General features: G+C 41.9%; 1 protein-coding gene and 1 pseudogene across 1 annotated transcript in view; both read right to left on the bottom strand.

Annotated features, from left to right (window-relative positions):
* LOC138511068 (uncharacterized) overlaps positions 1–20547 on the bottom strand; it is a 3073423-nt gene that overhangs the window by 1492226 nt on the left and 1560650 nt on the right. Inside the window, exon 12 of the mRNA XM_069626568.1 lies at positions 9071–9103. Coding sequence (XP_069482669.1) covers positions 9071–9103 — 33 coding nt within the window. The remainder of the gene's footprint in view (positions 1–9070; positions 9104–20547) is intronic.
* On the bottom strand, positions 2772–3315 carry LOC138511097 (protein CREG1 pseudogene; annotated as a pseudogene).

Here is a 20547-nt window from a genome sequence, read left to right as displayed (position 1 = left end):
GGCACAAGAGGATGTGATGGTTGCCACAACAGTTTCTAAGTGTGAAGCATTGTTTTGCAGGTTCATAGGTGGGGTAGCCATATCAAGCTACTACTAAGCTACAGGAACACATGTTTATGATGTTTACGTATGTTTGTGTTCCAGGTCAAACTGTGGTTACTAGGTGTCAATGAACGCATAGGATTCTCAAGCTTGGTAGCGGCTTGCTCGCTATTAACACAACAACAAAACTTGATGGATTTCTTTGAAACGTATTTCACTAAAGTAACCAGGAGTGACATTTAGATGGCATGCTGGCTATATAAAACAATGGCAAAAATAAATTACCATATCAAAACTTCACTATAAAAAACAATTTATGCCTGATAGCATTTAATTTGAGGAGTTAGTGCTAAACATAGATATATGCCAGTGACAGTAACGTTAACCCCAAGAGCTAAGGGGGTAATTCAGAGGCATTGTACACAGTAAGCTTCCACACGTCACCCGTGATTACACAATATAGATATGTGAATGGGGATTTACTTTTGATCTCAGACTTATGAACTGGCTACATGGTTCAACTGAACACCAGTCTGATGGTTAAAAGGTTCATGCCTCTTAATTTTCACAAGTCTAGCAACCTCACAAAATATATACAGTGCAGCCACCATATGGCATGTTCCTTCTGCACTTTAATTTTTAAAAAACAAACTTTCTGTGAATTTGAAGGCCTCATTCGTCTTGCTATGCTGCAAACTAAGTTGAAAACTCATACCTTTTGCAAGTATGTTCACGTAAAACTGGGTGCCTTATTTTTTGCGTACACAGCCTCCTATACTTGTAACTAGACAACCATGTCATATCCTTTACATGTAAATGTTTCTCATGGCATTGTGACACAGTAACACGTTTGGGGCAGGTGGCTTAGGGTTAAATGAAATAATGCATAGTTATTATACATTTACAGCGTATATGTATATTTCTCTCAGGATGTCTGAGCTATGGGTATTGGGCATGCTCACATTGAGAACCAGGACTTTTTTATTCTAAAACTCTCCAGCCATGGAAAGCAAACACGCTAAAATATATCATAGCCTTTTAATCTCAGATCCAAAACATTTGGCTGGTCGAATTAGTATAGGTGGTTATGGTCATAGTTACAAAAGTTATAACGCCAGGACGAGTGTTGTGCAAAAGCGAAATTAACACTAACCTTGAGTGTTAAAGTATACAATTCTTTTAGCACTGACTATAGGGTCTTTTCATTTGTGAAATAATATATCTTGCGCTGATACTTGTGAGATAAGGCAAAGGAGATGGTTGAAATGTGGATCATGTAACTAATTTGTGGGAAAAATGTGATTTGGTGCAGTTTCTGGTATATAGGGGGGTTATAGACTTTACAGCGGTGACGCAAGGATACATTAATATTTTAAGTGTACCACCTGTTATTTATTTATTAAACATATTGATGATGCTTTGTAAAGCACCCTTTGCCAAAAAGAGTTAGTGTGTTTGTGCTTGTGGGTGTAACTTTGCTGATCAAAGGGATGTTACACCCTTGAGCTGCTACTTTAGAAGTTTTCATAGAGTTTATCTATTGTCCATTCTCAATATTGTGATTATACAAATTATTAGGTATTCTTGATGGGCGCTGTCTGTGAATATACTTGTGTCGGGGTGTGTCTTTACCAAACAGATGCTTCTTTTGACACACTTTGGTAGCAGCCCCATGGAATGATCACATTTGAAACCCGATAACGCTGACCCACATCTACAGCATTTGTCTACTAATTTAAGTGCTTCACAGTGGTAACAAACAAAACCAACTGTGCCAGGAGTCTAATAATAACTGTGAAATGCATCCTACTCCTGTGACCAGGGATCTCTGAGTGAGGGATAAAAATCTTTTTGCGGGCGGTGGTTTTGTGGATAACACAAATTGGGGCTTGCACTGGATTAACATGAAGCATCGCTCAAACATCTCCCTCATTTGGAATGTGCAACATAGCAGATGCATGTGCAACCACTCTCACAATCAGGCCAAGGACTTCTGATCCCTTTGATTGCCACATACCTCTGTGGTTGGCAAGGATAACCAGTGGAGAAAAATAATCTCTGCATCCCTTCATTGCGCCATGTGGCATCACATAAAGGCAGATAATGCTTTCACACACCCACACACACGAAAGAAGGCACAGGTGCCACTTGGGCCACTTGGGATACTTAATATTTATAAAGTGTGGGCCTGGGCAAATGATTGTGGAGAATTTAGTGATAAATCAAAGTTTAACACAGAACAAAGGCACAAAGTATGCTCAGAATATCTCCTGAGTTCCGAATATGCACGTGACTTTGTGTATAACAGCAATGCGTGAAATAATCCAGATATAATCTTTTGGGAAATAATCTGCCTAAAAGAGACCATGCCCGTTTTTGGATTGTAGCGGTGGTCAATCGCACCCTATGTGCTAATGTATGTTGAAACTCTCTTATGAATAGCAGCAGTGTACTCCACTGGAATATTCTTGCTGTAGACCTGGACAATATACTTTCATCGACTGTCTGGAGGAACTCCGGTTCCCCCATGATGTTAACTGTGGCTCCTGTGTCAATGAGAAAGCAATGTCATCAATGTCAATTGTGACTCTCGGAGCTCCCTCCACTTGCAGATATTCATGCATCACGTTGACATAATCGTCAGAGTATTTTTGATGCAACTCATGTGGCACGTCTGAGTTTTTCAGATATGAGACGTGTGGCCCATCATATTGGTCAGTGTGCTCTGGCTATGGTACAAATGGTAAGTCATACTGGTCAGTCCAGGTGACCATCTCCGGATGGCGACTGAACAAAGCCAACTTTGCAAAGTCCACTTCTGTGTCGTTCACCTGCTGAATGGTTCCAGAAAGGATAATGTGGGCGCACAAAGGACTCTGGGGATCGTACTCTTGCTTCTTGCAGTAATGGGTCTGCGCCAGGGACATAGTCAAGGAGGCAGCTGGGTTCACCTTCAGGTCCTGCACGGAGATCTCCAGGGTTGTCAGGTACAGGTAGGGCACGCCGCTGCTCTGGCCCAGTGGCCCGTCGCTGACCGAGAAGACGTTGGCAAAGGGCAGGCCCCGCACAGGCTTGTGCGAGGACAGGGTGGCCAGCGCACCCCAGTCGCAGCGGAGCGCCACGAAGCGCGCCACCCGGGCCGTCTCGTTACGCGGCGGCAGGGGTGGCGCGTCTGCCCCCCGGGACCGGGGGAGCAGCCACAGCAGCGCGGCCAGAGACAGGTAGTAGAGCGCCATGGTGCAAGGAGATCCGGCGAGGTGAAGAGTGGGCGCACAGTACTGGTCAGTCTCATAGTTCGGTATTTCTTCCATAAGCCGTACAAATCTGTGTGGGCCTTAAAATGGGGGATGGGACCCCCTCCATTGGGTTTTTTGCAGAGTCTTGGTTGATGTTCTCCACATAGCCATGGTGTTTGCTCTCATGACAGGGAATGGCCTGTCTTCCCTGCAGACAGTCGGGAGGTGACCTTCTCCACCGCAGTTGGTACATTGTTGGTGAAATTCTGGGCAGGGCCCTCTGTGAAGGAATGCAACCCTGCATCTGTAGCACATCCTTGATAATCTGATGAGCTGTCCGACATATGGTTGTATGGCCAGTTGGGCATTCTCTGTGGTGTTGGAGGTACCGTTAGAGGATTACCAGGGCTTCTGAAAGACCGAAATGCTGCTCTTGTCTCTTTCTTCTACATTTTCTTCTTTTGAGAGTCTATGGACGCAGCCTCTACCTCTACCCTTTCATACACCTTTACTTGCTCTATGATGTATACGGCCTCTTTAGGAGTTGTTTCCAAAGCGTGTATGAGGTGCTACCTTCTATGATTCTAATCTGGATGGCCACTTCGTCTGAGAAATTAGCAAATTGGCAGAGTACCATTTTCTGTCACAGTCTCGTGACAAATCCATTGATGGTTTCATGTGGCTGTTGGGCACAATGACTGAATATGTATCTCTCATAGTCTCCTATTTGGTTGTACGATTAATATCGTGTTGTGCACCTCGATGAGTGTTTCATAGGTTGTCCTCTCTTCTTCAGGGATTGTTTTTATAATCACTTTAACCTCCTTTCCTGCAACATTTGTGAAGCTATCTGCAATGGTAGGTGTATTTTCATCACCCACAGCCAGTATAAAGTCATTGAACTCTTCTAACCACTCCGCCCACCGGGGCCCTTTATTGTGCTGTGGCTGTAGCTGGGAAAGTTGGGGCTTTCTGAGGAACGCCCTGGTCCCTGAGAACGTGGGAGGCTGAGTGCCACTGCACATGAAAAAGTGTCCACAATTGTCGGACACTTCCGTCCCCTGCACACCCTAAATACTGGTAAATACCAGTCAGACATTATAGAGATTTCTATTGAGGTATTTTAAGTTAATAAGGTTAAATCTTGCGCTCAGTCAAATAAATCTTATAATGTTTTTACAAGAACACGACATTTAACACAGTGATATTTTTAATCAATGCAATAATGTGCAGTGATGCATCAAGCTCAATGTGTTTTGGGAAAATATCTATCCCTTCATCAGGAGCAAATTAATGTTGTTTCATAAATTCAGCAATCAATCTTAACACTCCAAGATTTTCTACAAGGTAAATGAAAAATATGTGTCAGTGTGCTATGTGGTATTGTCTATACTCATATTATAGTGAAATATTTAGTGCTTAATTCAGAATTCACCTGTATTTTGGGCCGTTCCAGAGACTAGAATAAATTTGTATCCAGCAGTCCATTTAAGAAACAGCTATTCCGGCAGTGTCAATGAGTCTGTATCATATGTGTAAAGAAAGGATAATTATATAACTGAGCCCGTCTAGGAAATTAATATGAAGCGTGGAAGATATGAGGGAATAATTACCTCTACTGTGAAATTGCCTGGGGGTCACTTGTTGTGCTGCCTATATATATATATAGGATAATGCGATCATCTCATGAATCTGACCGTATCTTAATCCACCTTTAAATCTTATCTACAGAACAGTAGAAGAAAATGTAGAAAAATAGTGCCTCAGTATCCAGTTTAAAGGTGTTACTTATAGAAATGTAGAGGGCTCTTACCCTTCATTGAGTTATAACTGATCAAAATACATTGCCTATTTACGCAATGTATAATTGAGTCCAATCAGCGCATGAATGGTACACTGTAACATTAGCCAGTATTATTGAGGACAATTGGAAACCAATTCAATGCGATATTAGCTTCCTCCTTAGAACTATGATGGAGTGATCGATTGGATTTTTGCAGTAATCAGTATTATGTTAGATGAATTACTCTGAAATGCACATGGAGTATTAACCCTTAACCTGTACCAATTGTTTTTGTAACGCTTATTCATTGGATTTCTGAATTTATCAGCATTATTCTGGATCAATTATTTTGAAACACACACAGATTGTTTTTTTGTATTTGGGTACTAACCTTAAATTTGTATCAATTGTAACATACATTTATTGGAACTCTGTACCATTCTGTATCAACCTATATCAACTGCGTTATAACATGTATGGAATGACCTATGATTTGTGTGTATCAATCCGAAATCTGCACCTAGTATGTGAAACGTAGATTGAGTCACTCATTGTAGTGTAACACTAGTTTGACGCCACAAGAATTAGTGAATGATCTTTGCTGCAAATGAGGATGTAAGTACCTACTACAATTGTATGTTAACCAATAATCCAAATACCAAAGACAATTCTCTCTATTTTGCACTATGGATACATGATTGATTTTCATGTACATTATAGCAACAGAAGAGATAAGGACTAATTGAATTTGCGCCCAATCATGTTGATCACTTATGGATCAATAATAAGCAGATAATATTAACACTACAATTTCCATAATGCAACCGATACATACACTATGGCCCTCATTACGACCTCAGCGGTGCGCCGGAATCGCGTCCGGGTCCACAGAATGAGGAATTACCGGGCCATTCCGAGTTCGGAAGGCCCGATAATTCCTCCCTCAAAGGACCCGGACCCGGTCCTTCCTTTTACGGCGCCGTTAACCCCGTACCGCCAGGGTTGTAATGAGGCCCTATGAATCGACCCTACAGGCAATTTGATTCTATTTTTCCACATACTGACACACAATTACATTTTGAGATCTATTAATTTAAGGAATCGCTGTGTTAAAGACATCACTTTGCGATGGGGTCCTTCACGGACCATTTCCCAATACAGGGACCTACAGGCATCAACATAGACTACTAAATCGCGCAGCAGGTCAAACTGTGTCTTTTCATAGTTACTAGACGCCGCGCCACCTACGGTAACCAGGGAGAAGGATCAGATGTTTCAAACAGTCCCATAACTCAAGCTAGTAAGCCACTTTGGGCGGACTACATACTATTCAGCATGTAGAGATCGTTCTACTTAAATCGCATTCTATGTGTTCATGTTACAGAACACAGGAACTGTGGCCGTATGCCATATAATCTGTAAACGTGCCATCCACAAGTACAGAACGGGGTAAGAGCCGAGGGCACATCCCTCTATTTGTCTATAAGTAACACCTTTAAACTGACTACTGAGACACTTTCTTTCTACATTGCTTTCTACTGTTCTCTAGGTAAGATTTAAAGGTGGATTAAGATATGGTCAGATTCAAGAGATGATCGCATTGCTGAATTTTTGAAACTGAACATTAATTAGCTCTGATGAATGGATAGATATTTTCCTTACATGCATGTAGCTTGATGCATCACTGTACAATATTGTATTGATATACAAATATCACTCTGTTAAATGACGTGTTCTTGTAAAAACATTATAAGATTTATTTGACTGAGTGCAAGGTTTAACCTTATTAACTGAAATTACTGCAATAGAAATCTCTATAACTTCTGACTGATAGTTACCAGAATTAAGGTTGTGCAGGGGACGGGAGTGTCGGACAATTGTGGACACTTTTTTCATTTGCATTTAGCTTAACAACACCTAGTGCAAAGTCGTGTTTTTCTCTCCTGTACCCTCAAATAGACTAAACTTTCCTTACACCTGCTAAATATCGCTACCATTGATTAACTAAGGAGTGTGGCTGTCCCTCTCTATTACAGCATGAGTGGCACCGTCATTCTCATCTATCATAATGCCTTTGCCAGGATGGGCTCAGGTGTGGGCAACACGACAGAGACGGTGGAGATGGGGCATTGGTAAAGGAACAGATGGCAAGATCGTCCAGGAAGCTGAACGCAGTGGCAGGATACTTCCGGAGGGAAGCAGTGTCAGGACTTGCCCGGATGTGCCAACTTGTAGTGTCCAGAGTGCTGATGCAGTGGCTGCCCTCTGCAATGGTTCTATATGGTACTGGCATGAGTTGCCTTAGTATCCTCAGCCATATGTAGTGCGCTCCTCTGTGCATGGCCACGAGGTTGTCTTGTGAGTGGCCCAGGTGGCGCACATACACTTCATTGCCGGGCGCAGGGTGTTCTACTGCAGTTGGCGGTTTCAAACACCCTCCGCTGCAGGCCCGACGGGCACTCAGTGAGGCACACAGTTTGGGCCCCTTCTGGCAGCGTATGCATGTCGTGAATCAATTAGGCTGCAGGACTTTGGCTGTTATCGCTGGGACGTGCCAATGTGGCACATGTAGCAGAAGCAGGGTGGGGGTCACGGTAACTCGTCCCCAGTTGTAGCCTTCAGTGAATAACAGACACCACACAGGTAAATGAATTCTCAACTACAATCTTTATTGTTCTGGACCTTTCCTCTCTCCGTATTCCTTCTTACTAACTCCTCCTCCTTCTCCCATGTGTTCATTTCCCTGACACACTGCTGTTGTCCTAAAAGAGACAACATTCTTCATGGTACACTTGTTTGCGGTGCTCCATCCCCCACTGGAGGGCTGCCGGGAAACTGCTTATATTTTTTCTCATAGGGCTCTAAGTTCTACAAGTCTTCTCTGCCTTTTGACCATGAGAGCAGGAGTGCCCCTTTGGTGTATAACGGGACTCGAGTCATAGGCAACAAAAGGCCCAAGCCCAGGCCAGTTGAGACCGACAGAACTGCTTCTCATAGTTGTCCCATTCATACACCTGGAGTTCGCTCCACACCAAAACACATGCTTTTTCTCTCAGTCAGCCAGAGGGCTAAACTATTACCCACTGTCCTGAGAGGGGCGACACCTGGTAATTACATGTTTTCTTTGGCACAGGAAGGCAATGTGTCACCTATCCAGTGACACATCAAACACAGCCATTTCAGGTAAGTACATGTGGGTGCGTATCGCAAAATGGTGGATGTTTACGTTCTTCTTTCCTAGGAAGACTTAGATGGCTGAACTTACTACATAAAAATAGCTACATGTAGCGAACAGGTAATGTATAACGGTTATAAACACTTCACTAGGTATTTAAAAAAATACAAGGGCCTCATCACGAGTTGCTAATAGCCCTACAGCCAAACCCCGGGCGCTATCAGCGCCGGTTCACGGGTTTGGCAGAAGGGTTATTGGCCATTCCCCATTGGGCCCATTCGGGAATTCCTCATTCCCCATTGGGCCCAATGGGGAAAATTTGCGCTATTACCGCCGGCGGTAATCACGCTGAAAATCGGCAATTTTGCCGCGGATTTCCCCCCAGCTCTCCGCCACAGCCATGATCTGGCGGACCCTTAAATGCGTTGGTAATAGCGCTACCGCCGCATTTAAGGGTTACCGCCAGACTCGTGATGTAACACATGTATAGTAGACACCTTCCTCCCTCCCCAACAGAAACAACACACCATTTTCATGAGGTGTCTTTGTTATTAACGGTATTCAGAAAAAATAGATAATTACCGAAAAGTCAAGGAAGTTCAGCAAAAGCAGTACAATTTGTCAAAAGGTTGTAAAGGTTTGTGACAGTAAATACATTTTACAGGTAAAAAGCCATACAATATTTGTCACAGCACAAATATTCAATCAATTGCCAATAGACTTGCAGCATTTGCTGGCTAAAATGATGCATGCTATTTTGCAACATTCACTCATACCTAGTTAAGTTAAAAGTATAGTTAGCAAACAGTTAAACATGTATAAAGAATTCCTTACTGAGTTCTTTTTCACGCTCTAAGGATGCTGGGTCTGAAATATACAAAGTATACAAATAAATGAATAGTCCTTTCTTTCAAGAAATTAAGGATATTGAATACTAATACTATAATGAAATAACAGACACATCTGAGAATGTTATCTTTCTTTATCACAATTACATGTACCAAGAAGACCTAATTTCCAAATATCAACAGTTCATAAATGACACCTTTGACTAAGAATATAACATGATTTTTTCAATAATAATAATGGCAGCCATCTGGTGCATCCTGCTGTCCCATATGCTTGTGAAATACAGATGGTAAGGTGTGCTAAAATGACCAAAAGAATCATTATTAGATGAACACAAATGTGTACCAGGCCAAGATACAACTGAGCATACTACTATTGTAACATCTGTTTCATATCTTGCTCAAAGGTATTTGCTAAAAAGGCACCTGGCCAAGTGCATTCAGCTTTTCTCTGGATAAGAGTGGACACATTTTTTTAAAAGTAATTTGTATTATTTGTTGTTAAGTCAGTTCAAATACACCATATGTCAACAGATTCAACAAGTAGATCATCAAAGTAGTAGCCCCTAACCCAATCTTCCCAGCCTACATATCCCACCTAGCCCCATAAACTGATATATAATGTATTTAGTAAGTTAAAATATAGCATTAAAAATAAAGCAATGGTATAAGTAAAACATCAGGACCATGGTTACTCGTTCAAGAGAAAAATGTTTGAGAGCTCTTAAACAAATAGCCAATTATATTCATTTGTCATATGCTCTATGGTTCATCCAAAGTATATTCCTGTGTTTTTTATATGAACCACAAGTATCTCCATGGCAAACACATATCACACCTTACAACATGTACACAATGGACTTCATTCCAAGTTCCAGTTTAAGAGGATTTCCAGTTTTCCTGCCTAATTAGGTGTGTGAATAATGTTCTGGTGGTGTATCTCAGCTGGTGATGCTGTTTTTGTCAGTATTAGATAGACTGGGCACTCCAGTATTTCTATACTGGGAAGTCCTTAATATTTGACTTGACCACCAGCTGGACATTTCTCAACTTTACACAGTCCCAACGTGCATGCAGCAGTTATTGTTTAAGCCCTCAATGTATCCAGCAACAATCTTATCTAGAGGCAGACATTAAGTGTAATTTGCCAGGAATGAAATACCATCTATAGACTATTTTTGCTTGAGTCTCAAAGTTTTGTGCATATAATGTTTTGCCATTCCTCTATGAATATGTATGGTTACCCAAGAAAAAGTAAGAAAAAGTTTAATTAGGCTACTCTCTATGATCTAGAAACTGGAGAGGATCTTAAATTCAATTTATGTATATTATGGAAATACAACCTTTTGTTGCTGCATCCCTTCTCAGACTCTAGATGGTCCATGTTTCATCAATTGATGTAGTCTACAATGTCTTACTTGAAAGACGCAGAATTGTTGACATTCTACAAAGTCGAAATCCTTTCTCCATTTTTTTCAAAGGATTTTATTGCCCATCACAAAACATGTCCCCAGTTTTAGAGCCCCTATGCACCCATTGATGAGGTCCATTTTCATTCAAGGAGGAACATCTCTGTTCTCAATTTTTTTATTTATTTAGTTGATTTAATCAAATTTAATCAAATTAATGATTTTTACAAACGTTCTCAATTAACAGGGTAATGGGTGACAGGAAAGATGCCTTTGCAATTGGATTAATATACAAACCAAGGGCTATACTGTATTTTGAGATAAAGGGCCGAGTCCAAATGAAGTGGCTCACTATTGATTTTTCCTTAAAACCCCAATGTCTGTCTGAGAATTCCTGTTCTGTCTCAGTAATCGTTTTCATTTGTGTGGCAAGATAACAATGGTATACATCTGGACAAGTTAAACCCACTTTATGTTTTGTGGCAAATATTATCAATATCATTTAATTAACCAGGGGTTTTTGTCTGCAGAGATACATTTCATCAACATGGTTTCCCACGATTTGATAGTTGTAATTAGATTGGGCATCGTCTGGAAGAGGTAGAGCAATCATGGTAAAATGTTTGTTTTGATTACTGAAATCTATCCCACAAATGACATAGACAGGTTATTCCATCGTCTTACACCCTTTTCGATTAGTTTGATAATACTTGGCTAGCAAGCTGAAAACACAGAGTCCAGACATGGAGTAAGATGGCTACTGAAGTAATTTATTGATATTTTCACCGACAAAAATGAGGACAGGCCGAATGGGGACATGATACCCCAGCTCGCTTTACTCTCAGGTTACAAAATACAGCAAGTTAAGTCATTCCAATTCAAGCTAAGGTCAGACCATCTCTCAGGACAGAAGCAGTGAACCCTAATTGAGGGCGACACCTGCAGAATTCTTTAACAAAGACTGATAACCCTGCATTTCATTAGCAGGACTCCAACCACCTGACTGCTCGGGTCTAACTGCAACCTCCTCCAGAACTAAATCTTCTAGGTTGTGATGAAGCACTGAGCTATCTGACGCCCCCTGGCCCAAACTAAGTAATAAAGGACATCCCTGGAAGAAAGTAATATTGCTTACTATCTGAAAGCCAAATTCTTTACCGGTCTAAAGACCTGCATGTCCTTGCGCAGTGCACTGGCAAGCAGTCAATGAGCTGGAGACCAAATGGGAAGTGGCGGTACAGTTTCCAGGGAGTGGGTGAAATCCAATATGAGGCCAAATGCCAATAACACCTTTAAAGCCTTGTAGTCACAATTTACTTAACTGTTGCTACATCAGGTAAGTATACACTATGTCAGGCTTGGGGATACAGCTGGTCTGTTTGGCGACTTTAGAGTCCAATCTTGGCGGTGGTACTACTTGTCTACTTAGAAAGAATATGTTCAACCAGGTCAAGGGGAGTAGGAGACCCTCACCTTCCCTGGGATTTAATATTTAATTAGGGTCGCAGTTCACTGAATTAACGGTAAGCCTCTGGAAACCCACCATAAACTATGCAAAACAAAAGAATGAAGATCCAGGATTCTGCGCCCAATACTATGTCAGGCTTGGGGATACAGCTGGTCTGTTTGGCGACTTTAGAGTCCAATCTTGGCGGTGGTACTACTTGTCTACTTAGAAAGAATATGTTCAACCAGGTCAAGGGGAGTAGGAGACCCTCACCTTCCCTGGGATTTAATATTTAATTAGGGTCGCAGTTCACTGAATTAACGGTAAGCCTCTGGAAACCCACCATAAACTATGCAAAACAAAAGAATGAAGATCCAGGATTCTGCGCCCAATAGTATCAGTACGTGTTTTATTAGATTGCCCTTTAGATAGATAACACGTGTTTTGGCCTTCCTTGGCCTTTCTCAAATCAGGGCTATAATGTTATTACAGTTTCACTAAATTCGTCAATGGGTAAAATTATCATCATTAAACCAATATATTCGTTCACAGTATGCACCCAATCCAAGCAAAAACAACAAGAAGAGAAAACGCAGGTGAATTAACCAACTAACCCTACATTGGGTAAGTTCATTATAACATTGCGATATAATATCATATACTTTACCTGAAATGGGAATTTATGACACTATACTTACCGTATTTTCTTTTTCTCTTTCTCCCTTGTTGTTTTTTTGATGCCCTTGTCTTCATCCTCTTCTCTGACCTCTCCCCCTACAACAATTATTTCTAAATATTTTATTTCGCATATGTCCACTGATATGACATTGATACATTGTATATCTGTAATGTTGTTTTATTGATGATTGTTTTACCCTCTGCATCAATTCCCAACGCCAACCTGTATTTCTCTGTCTATGATGACGTTGACCCATTGTTGTCGATACATTTTATATGTATTTCTCTTTTCTGTGATTCCATAATGGTTCTTAATGGACGCTCACCTGCGTTTTCTCTCCTTGTTGTGTTTGCTTGGATTGGGTGCATACTGTGAACGAATATATTGGTTTAATGATGATAATTTTACCAATTGACGAATGTAGTGAAACTGTAATAACATTATAGCCCTGATTTGAGAAAGGCCAAGGAAGGCCTAAACACGTGTTATCTATCTAAAGGGCAATCCAATAAACACGTACTGATACTATTGGGCACAAAATCCTGGATCTTCATTCTTGTTTTGCATACATCAGGTAAGTAGCCAATGAATAGTGTGGGCTAATGCTAGGATAATGAAGAACATAAAAAAATTCAAACCATCCCGAGAAAGCATGAGGTCAGGCCACAAGAGTAACCAGTCAGAGAGTGGCTTACACACACCTTCCCAACCCAGGTGCATAGAAGGACTGGGATAATGGTGGTGAGTAGGATATTCTGAGTATAGCATGTCAATAGGTACACGTCTCCTTGGATACACAGGCAGTATGGATGTGGACCACCCACCTGGGCGTAGATGGAACCAATGCTCCCGGTAAGATTTTGAAGTGGTTGTATTTTCCTTCCTATTGTTAAACTTTGAGGGAGTAAAAATTATTTTTTTCCTTCACAAGAGAGTAAAACATATGTGACATCCAGCCGATGCGCTACATAAAACAGTTAAAACAGTTAAATACCTATCTGGATTACCAGTGAAGTAAGCGAGTTTCCATTTCATTACAAATGTAACCATTTCATTTTTGTTTTGCAACAGTGCTTGCGCTGACAGGAGAGTCAATTCTTGATGTTTTAAGTCTAGTTTTGAAGATTTGAAAGAGGCTGTGACCACTTAGATTGCTATAATGACAACCACTCACCAAGGCCGCTGACCATTTATAGTACCATTTACAGCATTGAATGCATGTTAAGGTTGAATGGACGTTTAAACTAGACACTGCATTCTCATCCGTACCCCAGATAAGGTTTTGAAGTGGCAGTAATGTATACAATGTTCTCATAATAAGAGTATAAATTAAATGTTCAAGTAAAAATCATTTGCCTTAGAAAGAATGTAACTATTATGTGAAAGGCAACCAGAATATTACTAAACTTGAATATGAATAGAACACATAACTAACACAGTGTGTAGCAAAATTGTCTGGCTTCAAATAAGTAATTACATTTGTGAAAAACGTCTCTCACACAATAATATGTATGATCACACCACATAGATGCATCTTGATGCATCATGCACTCTCAGCAGGTTCAGTTCTCGCTGCAATGTCCGAGAGACCTGCAGGTCGCAGGTTCCAACGCCAGCAAGGCCAACTCAGCCTTTCATACTTCTGAGGTTGATGAATGAGTAACAACTCCAGGTGGATGATACTTGTATGTAAATATGTTCTATGCAGTGCTTTGTCGAAAGCCCTTTATAAATAAAACATCATTGTCATTGATGATAAATGCACACAACACAGGACATCTGAAAAATACGTTGATGCAATGCAAGCAAGCATTCACCAAAGAGCATAATTTGTTTGCTAAAAGAATACTGCCCAGATGTATTAGGTTTTCCATTTTATTACTGCTATGATCCTAAAATGTTAGGAAAATAAATATGCATGCATTATGAAATGCATTGTTTCCATGAACATCTACAGACCCAAAAACAAAGCAGAACTTGAACAGAAATAAATCAATGCTCCTCTCACTGTGTGCTGTTTCTTAAAGTGTCTGAACTGCTCAGTGCAGATAAGATTCAAGAGGTATTCTGCTTTCCATCAAGTTCCTTCTCTCCTCACTTCTCTGACATCTCTAAAAAAATCACACTACCAGCTGCACCTCCTCAGAGGTAATCTTACTTTCCTCTCCTTCCCCAGACGCTCACTGTATCCAGAGCCCTGGCTCTCTCTAGGCTGAACTACTGCAACAGCCTCTTTCTAAATCTGCCTGCTTCTACACTCCGCCCTCTGCAACTCCTCCAGAACAAGACTGCAAGACTTGTCCTTGGTCTCAAGCCCAGGGATCGTATCTCTCCAGGATTGACATCTCTGCACTGGCTCCCAGTGGCAGCGAGGATTAAGTTCAAAACCCTCTGCATTGTCCACAAGGCCTTCTGGGGCCTCAATACCTTCAACTCTCTCTACCTAAATATCTTCCTTCTCAAGGCCTTTGCTCATCCGCCTCCAACTCCCTCTGGGTCAGTCGCTTCTCCAAGGAACGAGTTGGTGGTAGGTCTCTTTCTTCGGCTGCGGCCTCCCTCTGGAAAAGCCTCCCTGCCTCCCTGAAACTTGAGGAGAAATATCTCTGGTTCCGGAAGCATCTCTGCTTTCTCTCCTCCTCTCCCCTGCTGTACTCCTGGCTGAAACTGAAACTGCACTGGTCACCTGGCTACCATCTGATCTCGGGCCCAGGTCCCCTCCCCACCCCCGCCAGTTGCACACCAGCATTGTGTCCCTGGCATCCCCGGCACTTGGGGACTGTATTCTATATCCCTACAGCACCCTACCAGCACTTGAAACCTGATGTCTGCACGTACCCTTGCACTTGCCACCAGCTGGCCACACCTTTTACTTATTGCTTTTATTTATTCTACTTATTTTTACTGTTTATCGCATGTACTGCACTGCCCCCTCCCTTTTCCCCCTTCCCCTGCACTTGCACAATCTCAATGTCACCTGGCCCAGTAAGATCGTTGTCCCTGTTTTCCCTCTGTCCCTCCTCCCTTGCCTCATCGCACCTTGAAACACTTGTGTATAGGCACGTTATAGATGCCATATCATATCATTTCATATCAAGTCACTTAAAATTTGCATTGCACTCTGCTCTCAACTGGCTGGTAAATGGTACCTATAGAAAGCTAAAAGGTGACATGATTACAGGATTGTAAAGAGAGACGTAGAACCCTGTTGTGAGGCTACTCATTTTGAATGGTCATGCTCTTTTGATGCCTGGGCTCAGGACAGCTGCCTCTGGTGGTGGGTGTTACCTGCCCTAACAAAGAGATTAAAGAAGAGGCCCAGTCTTCCAGGTTTCTGTCCTGCCATTTGGCAGTCTCCACTCAGCTGACCAGAACATATATCACCTTCCAAAGTTGACTCACAAGAGCTGACACGTGCAATTTCAATTGGGATGTGGTGGCCATTAACATAGGTAGCACCATGCACCATGCCTAATCCCAGGCATAGCTTTATTTAGAATTTGCCCTGCCACCAACATGGGTTACTAAGTGATCATCGTAGATTTGGTAGGAGGGCATTCTTGAATGCTGCCCCTGCGCGGCAGAAACTTGGCTGTCGTTGCGGCTGTCAGGTGGGCATCTTATGACCTTTGGATCTGCTCTATGCTACGAGCAGAGCAGCCGCTGTGGATCAGGCAAATGTGCAGGGAACAAGTACACTATGCTTTTGGCATGGAGTTGATGAGAAGGGGAATCTGGCTGATAACCCTTGTGGAGATGGAGTTACCTGCATCATTTTACATATTAACACAAATAAAAAAGCAAGGGCTTTGCACCCTTGCCAGATGGGAATTATTCTTACTGTGTACATTCTAAAACATGACATACATCATGCTCAGGAATTGATTTTAAAAAAACAGGGCATTGATCAAAGGGGACCCATGATATGAAAGATACGTCTCAAAAAAGCACACATTAACGTAAAGTACAGATGAAAAGGCTATTATAAGGGGGCTTTGGGAAATGCTAACATCACATTCCACTGCACATTTTGCATAAACCAATAGATGGGTGACACTGTGAAATAAAGCAGCTATCATTTATCTTGCAATGATGTCCTTGTTATAAAAAATATTGGTGTGAGGAAAGACACGCACCACCACTAACTAGACCAGCACCATAATGAAGCTATTTTAATTTACATATCTAGTTCTTTTTTATTGGAGGTATGTTGTTTAGCACCATGTATATGCACAGATATGAACGCCAGCACAAACACAGATCTCTGCAACAAATGCTTAACTTACTGAGCTATCTTCTTCACCATGGTGGAGGTCAAACTTATCAATATTCAGTTCAACTTTGATTATTACATTTTATTAATATATTCCCCAAAGAAAGACGTTATTGCCACAAAGGTTGTGCTGCAGTGAATGCACAAACTTGGCATTTAGAGGTTAGGTTGATCTAATCTGAACTTGGTTGCAATATGACATCAGCACACTATGCATTATCATGATGTGTTTAAGACTTTAAAAAAGTGTTACAACTTTTGTTGCCGGGTAGCCAGGTAGAGGTTGCTCCCACAGTGCAACATCTCACTGTATGCAGAAAAATAGATCACACTTGTTCTACCTGTTACCAATCTCCTTTTGTTGTCAGACATCACCTTAGCTAGGCGCTCATTGAGATTTCCAAGGTGCTAATACCTAGGGTGTGGATGCCAGCCCTACACCAAAGATGAACTGTAAAGCGCACACTCACAGAGAATTAAGTATGTCAGTGTTTTTTTGATTTTCAAAATGGTTGCCAACATTGAGCGGTAGGGATTAAGGCCAGATTGAAAACCTATGTCTATATATTCAATTTCTTTCTAATTTGCCTGCGTTAAGGCCTGCACTTCTCTCTGGCCTGTGACTATGGGCACGGAGCATTACATGAAGTGGTAATGCCCCCCAGCGTATTGCTTAATTAATGGCTTTTGCCAAATACATGTTTCAGAAACCACACTGATCACTATAACCCTGAGGCATAGAAGGCAATGGGCAGTGGAAAATCCTGCTGTGCGCTACGTTCCTGAAGCTGAGAAGAAGGGAAAGAAACATGGTACAAGTTATGATCCTGAGACTGAGAAGTAAAGAAACATAATGGGCACTATATCACTTGATAGTCCCTTCTCCATTTCAATGGCAGCCAGTCGCAGAAGGAACCAGAAGGACGCGTAGGCAAGCAGAGCCTTGTCGGGAAGATGAGGACCTGGCGAGGGCCAATCAGAAAATTTCTCTGCGGCTCCTCCTTATCAGAATATCAGAATCTTAAAGCAAGGGTTTTTGGGGCTCTAGTTTATGTTTGTTTGTTTGTTTGTTTATTATTTATAGGGCACCCTGAACCCTTGGGAAGCTGGGTCCACAACATAACAAGATTACTTATAGCTTGGTTACATTACATATTGCATGGATAAATATATACAGGTGCATATAAGGTTACAATTTACATAATTACAGGTATGTACATGTGCATGGGTAGTTATAGTAATAGTTACAATTGGCCTAGTGGCAGGTATGTGCATATTCCTGAGTAAGAATCATTGGTAACTGATTACTGCCTGGGTCAGAAAGAGTAGAGGAGGGGCATAAGTGGCTATGATTTATTGGCCATTGTGCCGTAGTTAGTTGCGAGTGTTGGACCTAAAGCTGTTGTAAGATTAGTCTCTTCTTAGCTCGACTGGTAAAGCATTCCATTGCTGGGATGCTTTTACTGGGAAGCTATTTCCCCCTGTTTTTTGTAGGCGGAATCTGGGAATTTGAAGACAGTAGGAATTGGCTGTTCTGGTTGGGCGTGTTGTAGGTTTTCTGGTTATTCTTTCCTTCAGGTATGGTGGTGCTGCGTTATTTAGGCATTTGAAGGTTAGGGTGGCCATTTTGAGGAGGATCCGATAGGTGATCTTTAGCCAATTGTGATTTCTTCTAGCGTTGGAGGTGTGCTCTCTGGTAGGGAGGTTCAGGGCCGTTCTAAGCGCATTGTTTTGCAGAGTCTGGAGTTTATTTGGGATGTATTTGTTAGCTCCTGCATAGAGTTCTTTGCAGTAGTCCAATTTGGAGAGGATGAGGGCATTGGCTAGAATGATACAGCTAGCTGGTGACTGGAAGGGTCTACATGCTTTGATGAGTTTGCTGGTGTAGGCCGTGGATGAGGCCAAGGAATTTACTTTTTTTCTTAGGGAGAGTGTGGAGTCCAGATAGAAGCCTAGAGTCTTCACTTCTTTGGCAACTGTAATTATGTTGCCGTCAATGTTGAAGGCCTTGTAGTTGTCAAGTTTTTTTACGTTGTTGGTTGAGCCAAGGATTAGGATCTCCATGGGTAGCCATCCAAGCCTGAATGAGGATGTAGATTTCATTCACTAAGGCTGCATATGATGTGAAATTGCCCGTAAGGGGGATAAGGATTTGGGTATCATCTACATAATTTGTGTAGGTCATACCCAGCCTGTCCAATTTGTCAAATAGAGGCTTAGTGAAGATATTATACATGGTAGGCGAGACACAAGAGCCTTGGGGGACGCCGCATGTTGTTATGACTGGGTCTGCAGGGGCTTCCGAGGAGAAGACACTCATGCTTCTGTTATTGAGAAATGATTGGACCCAAGCTATAGCTTCACTTGAAAAGTGGGCTGCCGATGATAGGTGCTTGCATAGATCTGCGTGGTCCACCAAGTCAAAGGCCATCGACAGATCAAGGAGGAGTAGCATAGCTATGTTTCCGTTATCGTTAAGTTCATTGATTTGGGATTTAAGATCTATTAGAGCTGTCTCAGTGCCATGTTGGGGTCTGAACCCCGATTGGCGAGAGCCTAGTAGATGGTTTGTTTCAAGGTATTTTTGAATCTGTAGGTAGGTCGCTCTGTCAATTATCTTGAGGAGAAAGGGGACAGTGGTAATGGGTCTGTAATTAGTTGGGATGGATGGGTCTAAGGTTTGTTTTTTCAGGAGGGGTAGAACCCAGGATTCTTTTAAGCTGCTTGGGACCATGCTTGACCTAAAGGAGGCGTTAATGAGTTTGGTGATAAAGAGAGCTAAATCTCTAGCTGCATCCTTGATTATTTGGGCAGGGCAGCTGTCGCCTTTGCAGTTTGAGGGCTTTAGCGAGGCAATCATTCTTTCTGTTTCATGAATAGAGATTTTTGAGAAATTGAACGGTACTAGGTCAGGTTTGTTGCTGGGAGGAGGTGCCGTCTGGGTTTCTGTGAGTGGGAGTGAAGCTTTTTTTAGCGCAATTTTGGTTTGCAGTGTTTTTATTTTGTTTGCTAAGGCATTTTGAATGTTAGTACACCGTTGTTTATCTTTAGGTCGGTTGTTCGGTGGAGGTATTGGAGATTCTAATTCACGTAGAATCGTAAATAGTTCCTTAGTGTTGGAGGATGCTTTAGAAATACTTTCGTTATAAACCTCTTTTTTGGTTTGGATGATTTTGTTTTTGTATTTAGTCACAAGGAGTTTGAGTTTTAATTTGTTTTCATCCGTGGGGGTGTGATGCCATACAGCTTCTACCTTCCTTTTTTCTAGTCTGAGTTCTTTTAGGAGGGGGGTGAACCAGGTGTTCAGGTGGGCTTGTTGTTTACTCTTACAGTTCTTGAGTGGGGCAACGGTGTCTAGGATTTTATCATGGCTGCGTTATAGTTTTCAACCAGCGTGTCTGGGTTAGAGTTGCTTGGTAAGGCATTAATCACTGGAAGGAGACGAAGTAGGATGTTGTTCGTTGTGATGTTTTTTCTTGATCTGGTAGGGAGAGGAGGGGGCATTATTTTTTTATACTCCAACTTCTCTAATCTGCCATACTGGTTGAGGGGGTTTTCTTTGGTATTACCTGGAGCCTTGGGTTTGAGTCTGATCATCTTCATCTAGTAAGTAAATTGAGAAAGATCTATGCCCAGACCACGTCTTCCGCGAGGCATG

The sequence above is a fragment of the Ambystoma mexicanum genome, chromosome 6p, assembly GCF_040938575.1.
Source record: "Ambystoma mexicanum isolate Mex_15411 chromosome 6p, UKY_AmexF1_1, whole genome shotgun sequence".
NCBI lineage: Eukaryota > Metazoa > Chordata > Amphibia > Caudata > Ambystomatidae > Ambystoma > Ambystoma mexicanum.
Note: the sequence above shows the minus strand (reverse complement) of the source record. Positions and strands in the feature narration are given on the sequence as shown.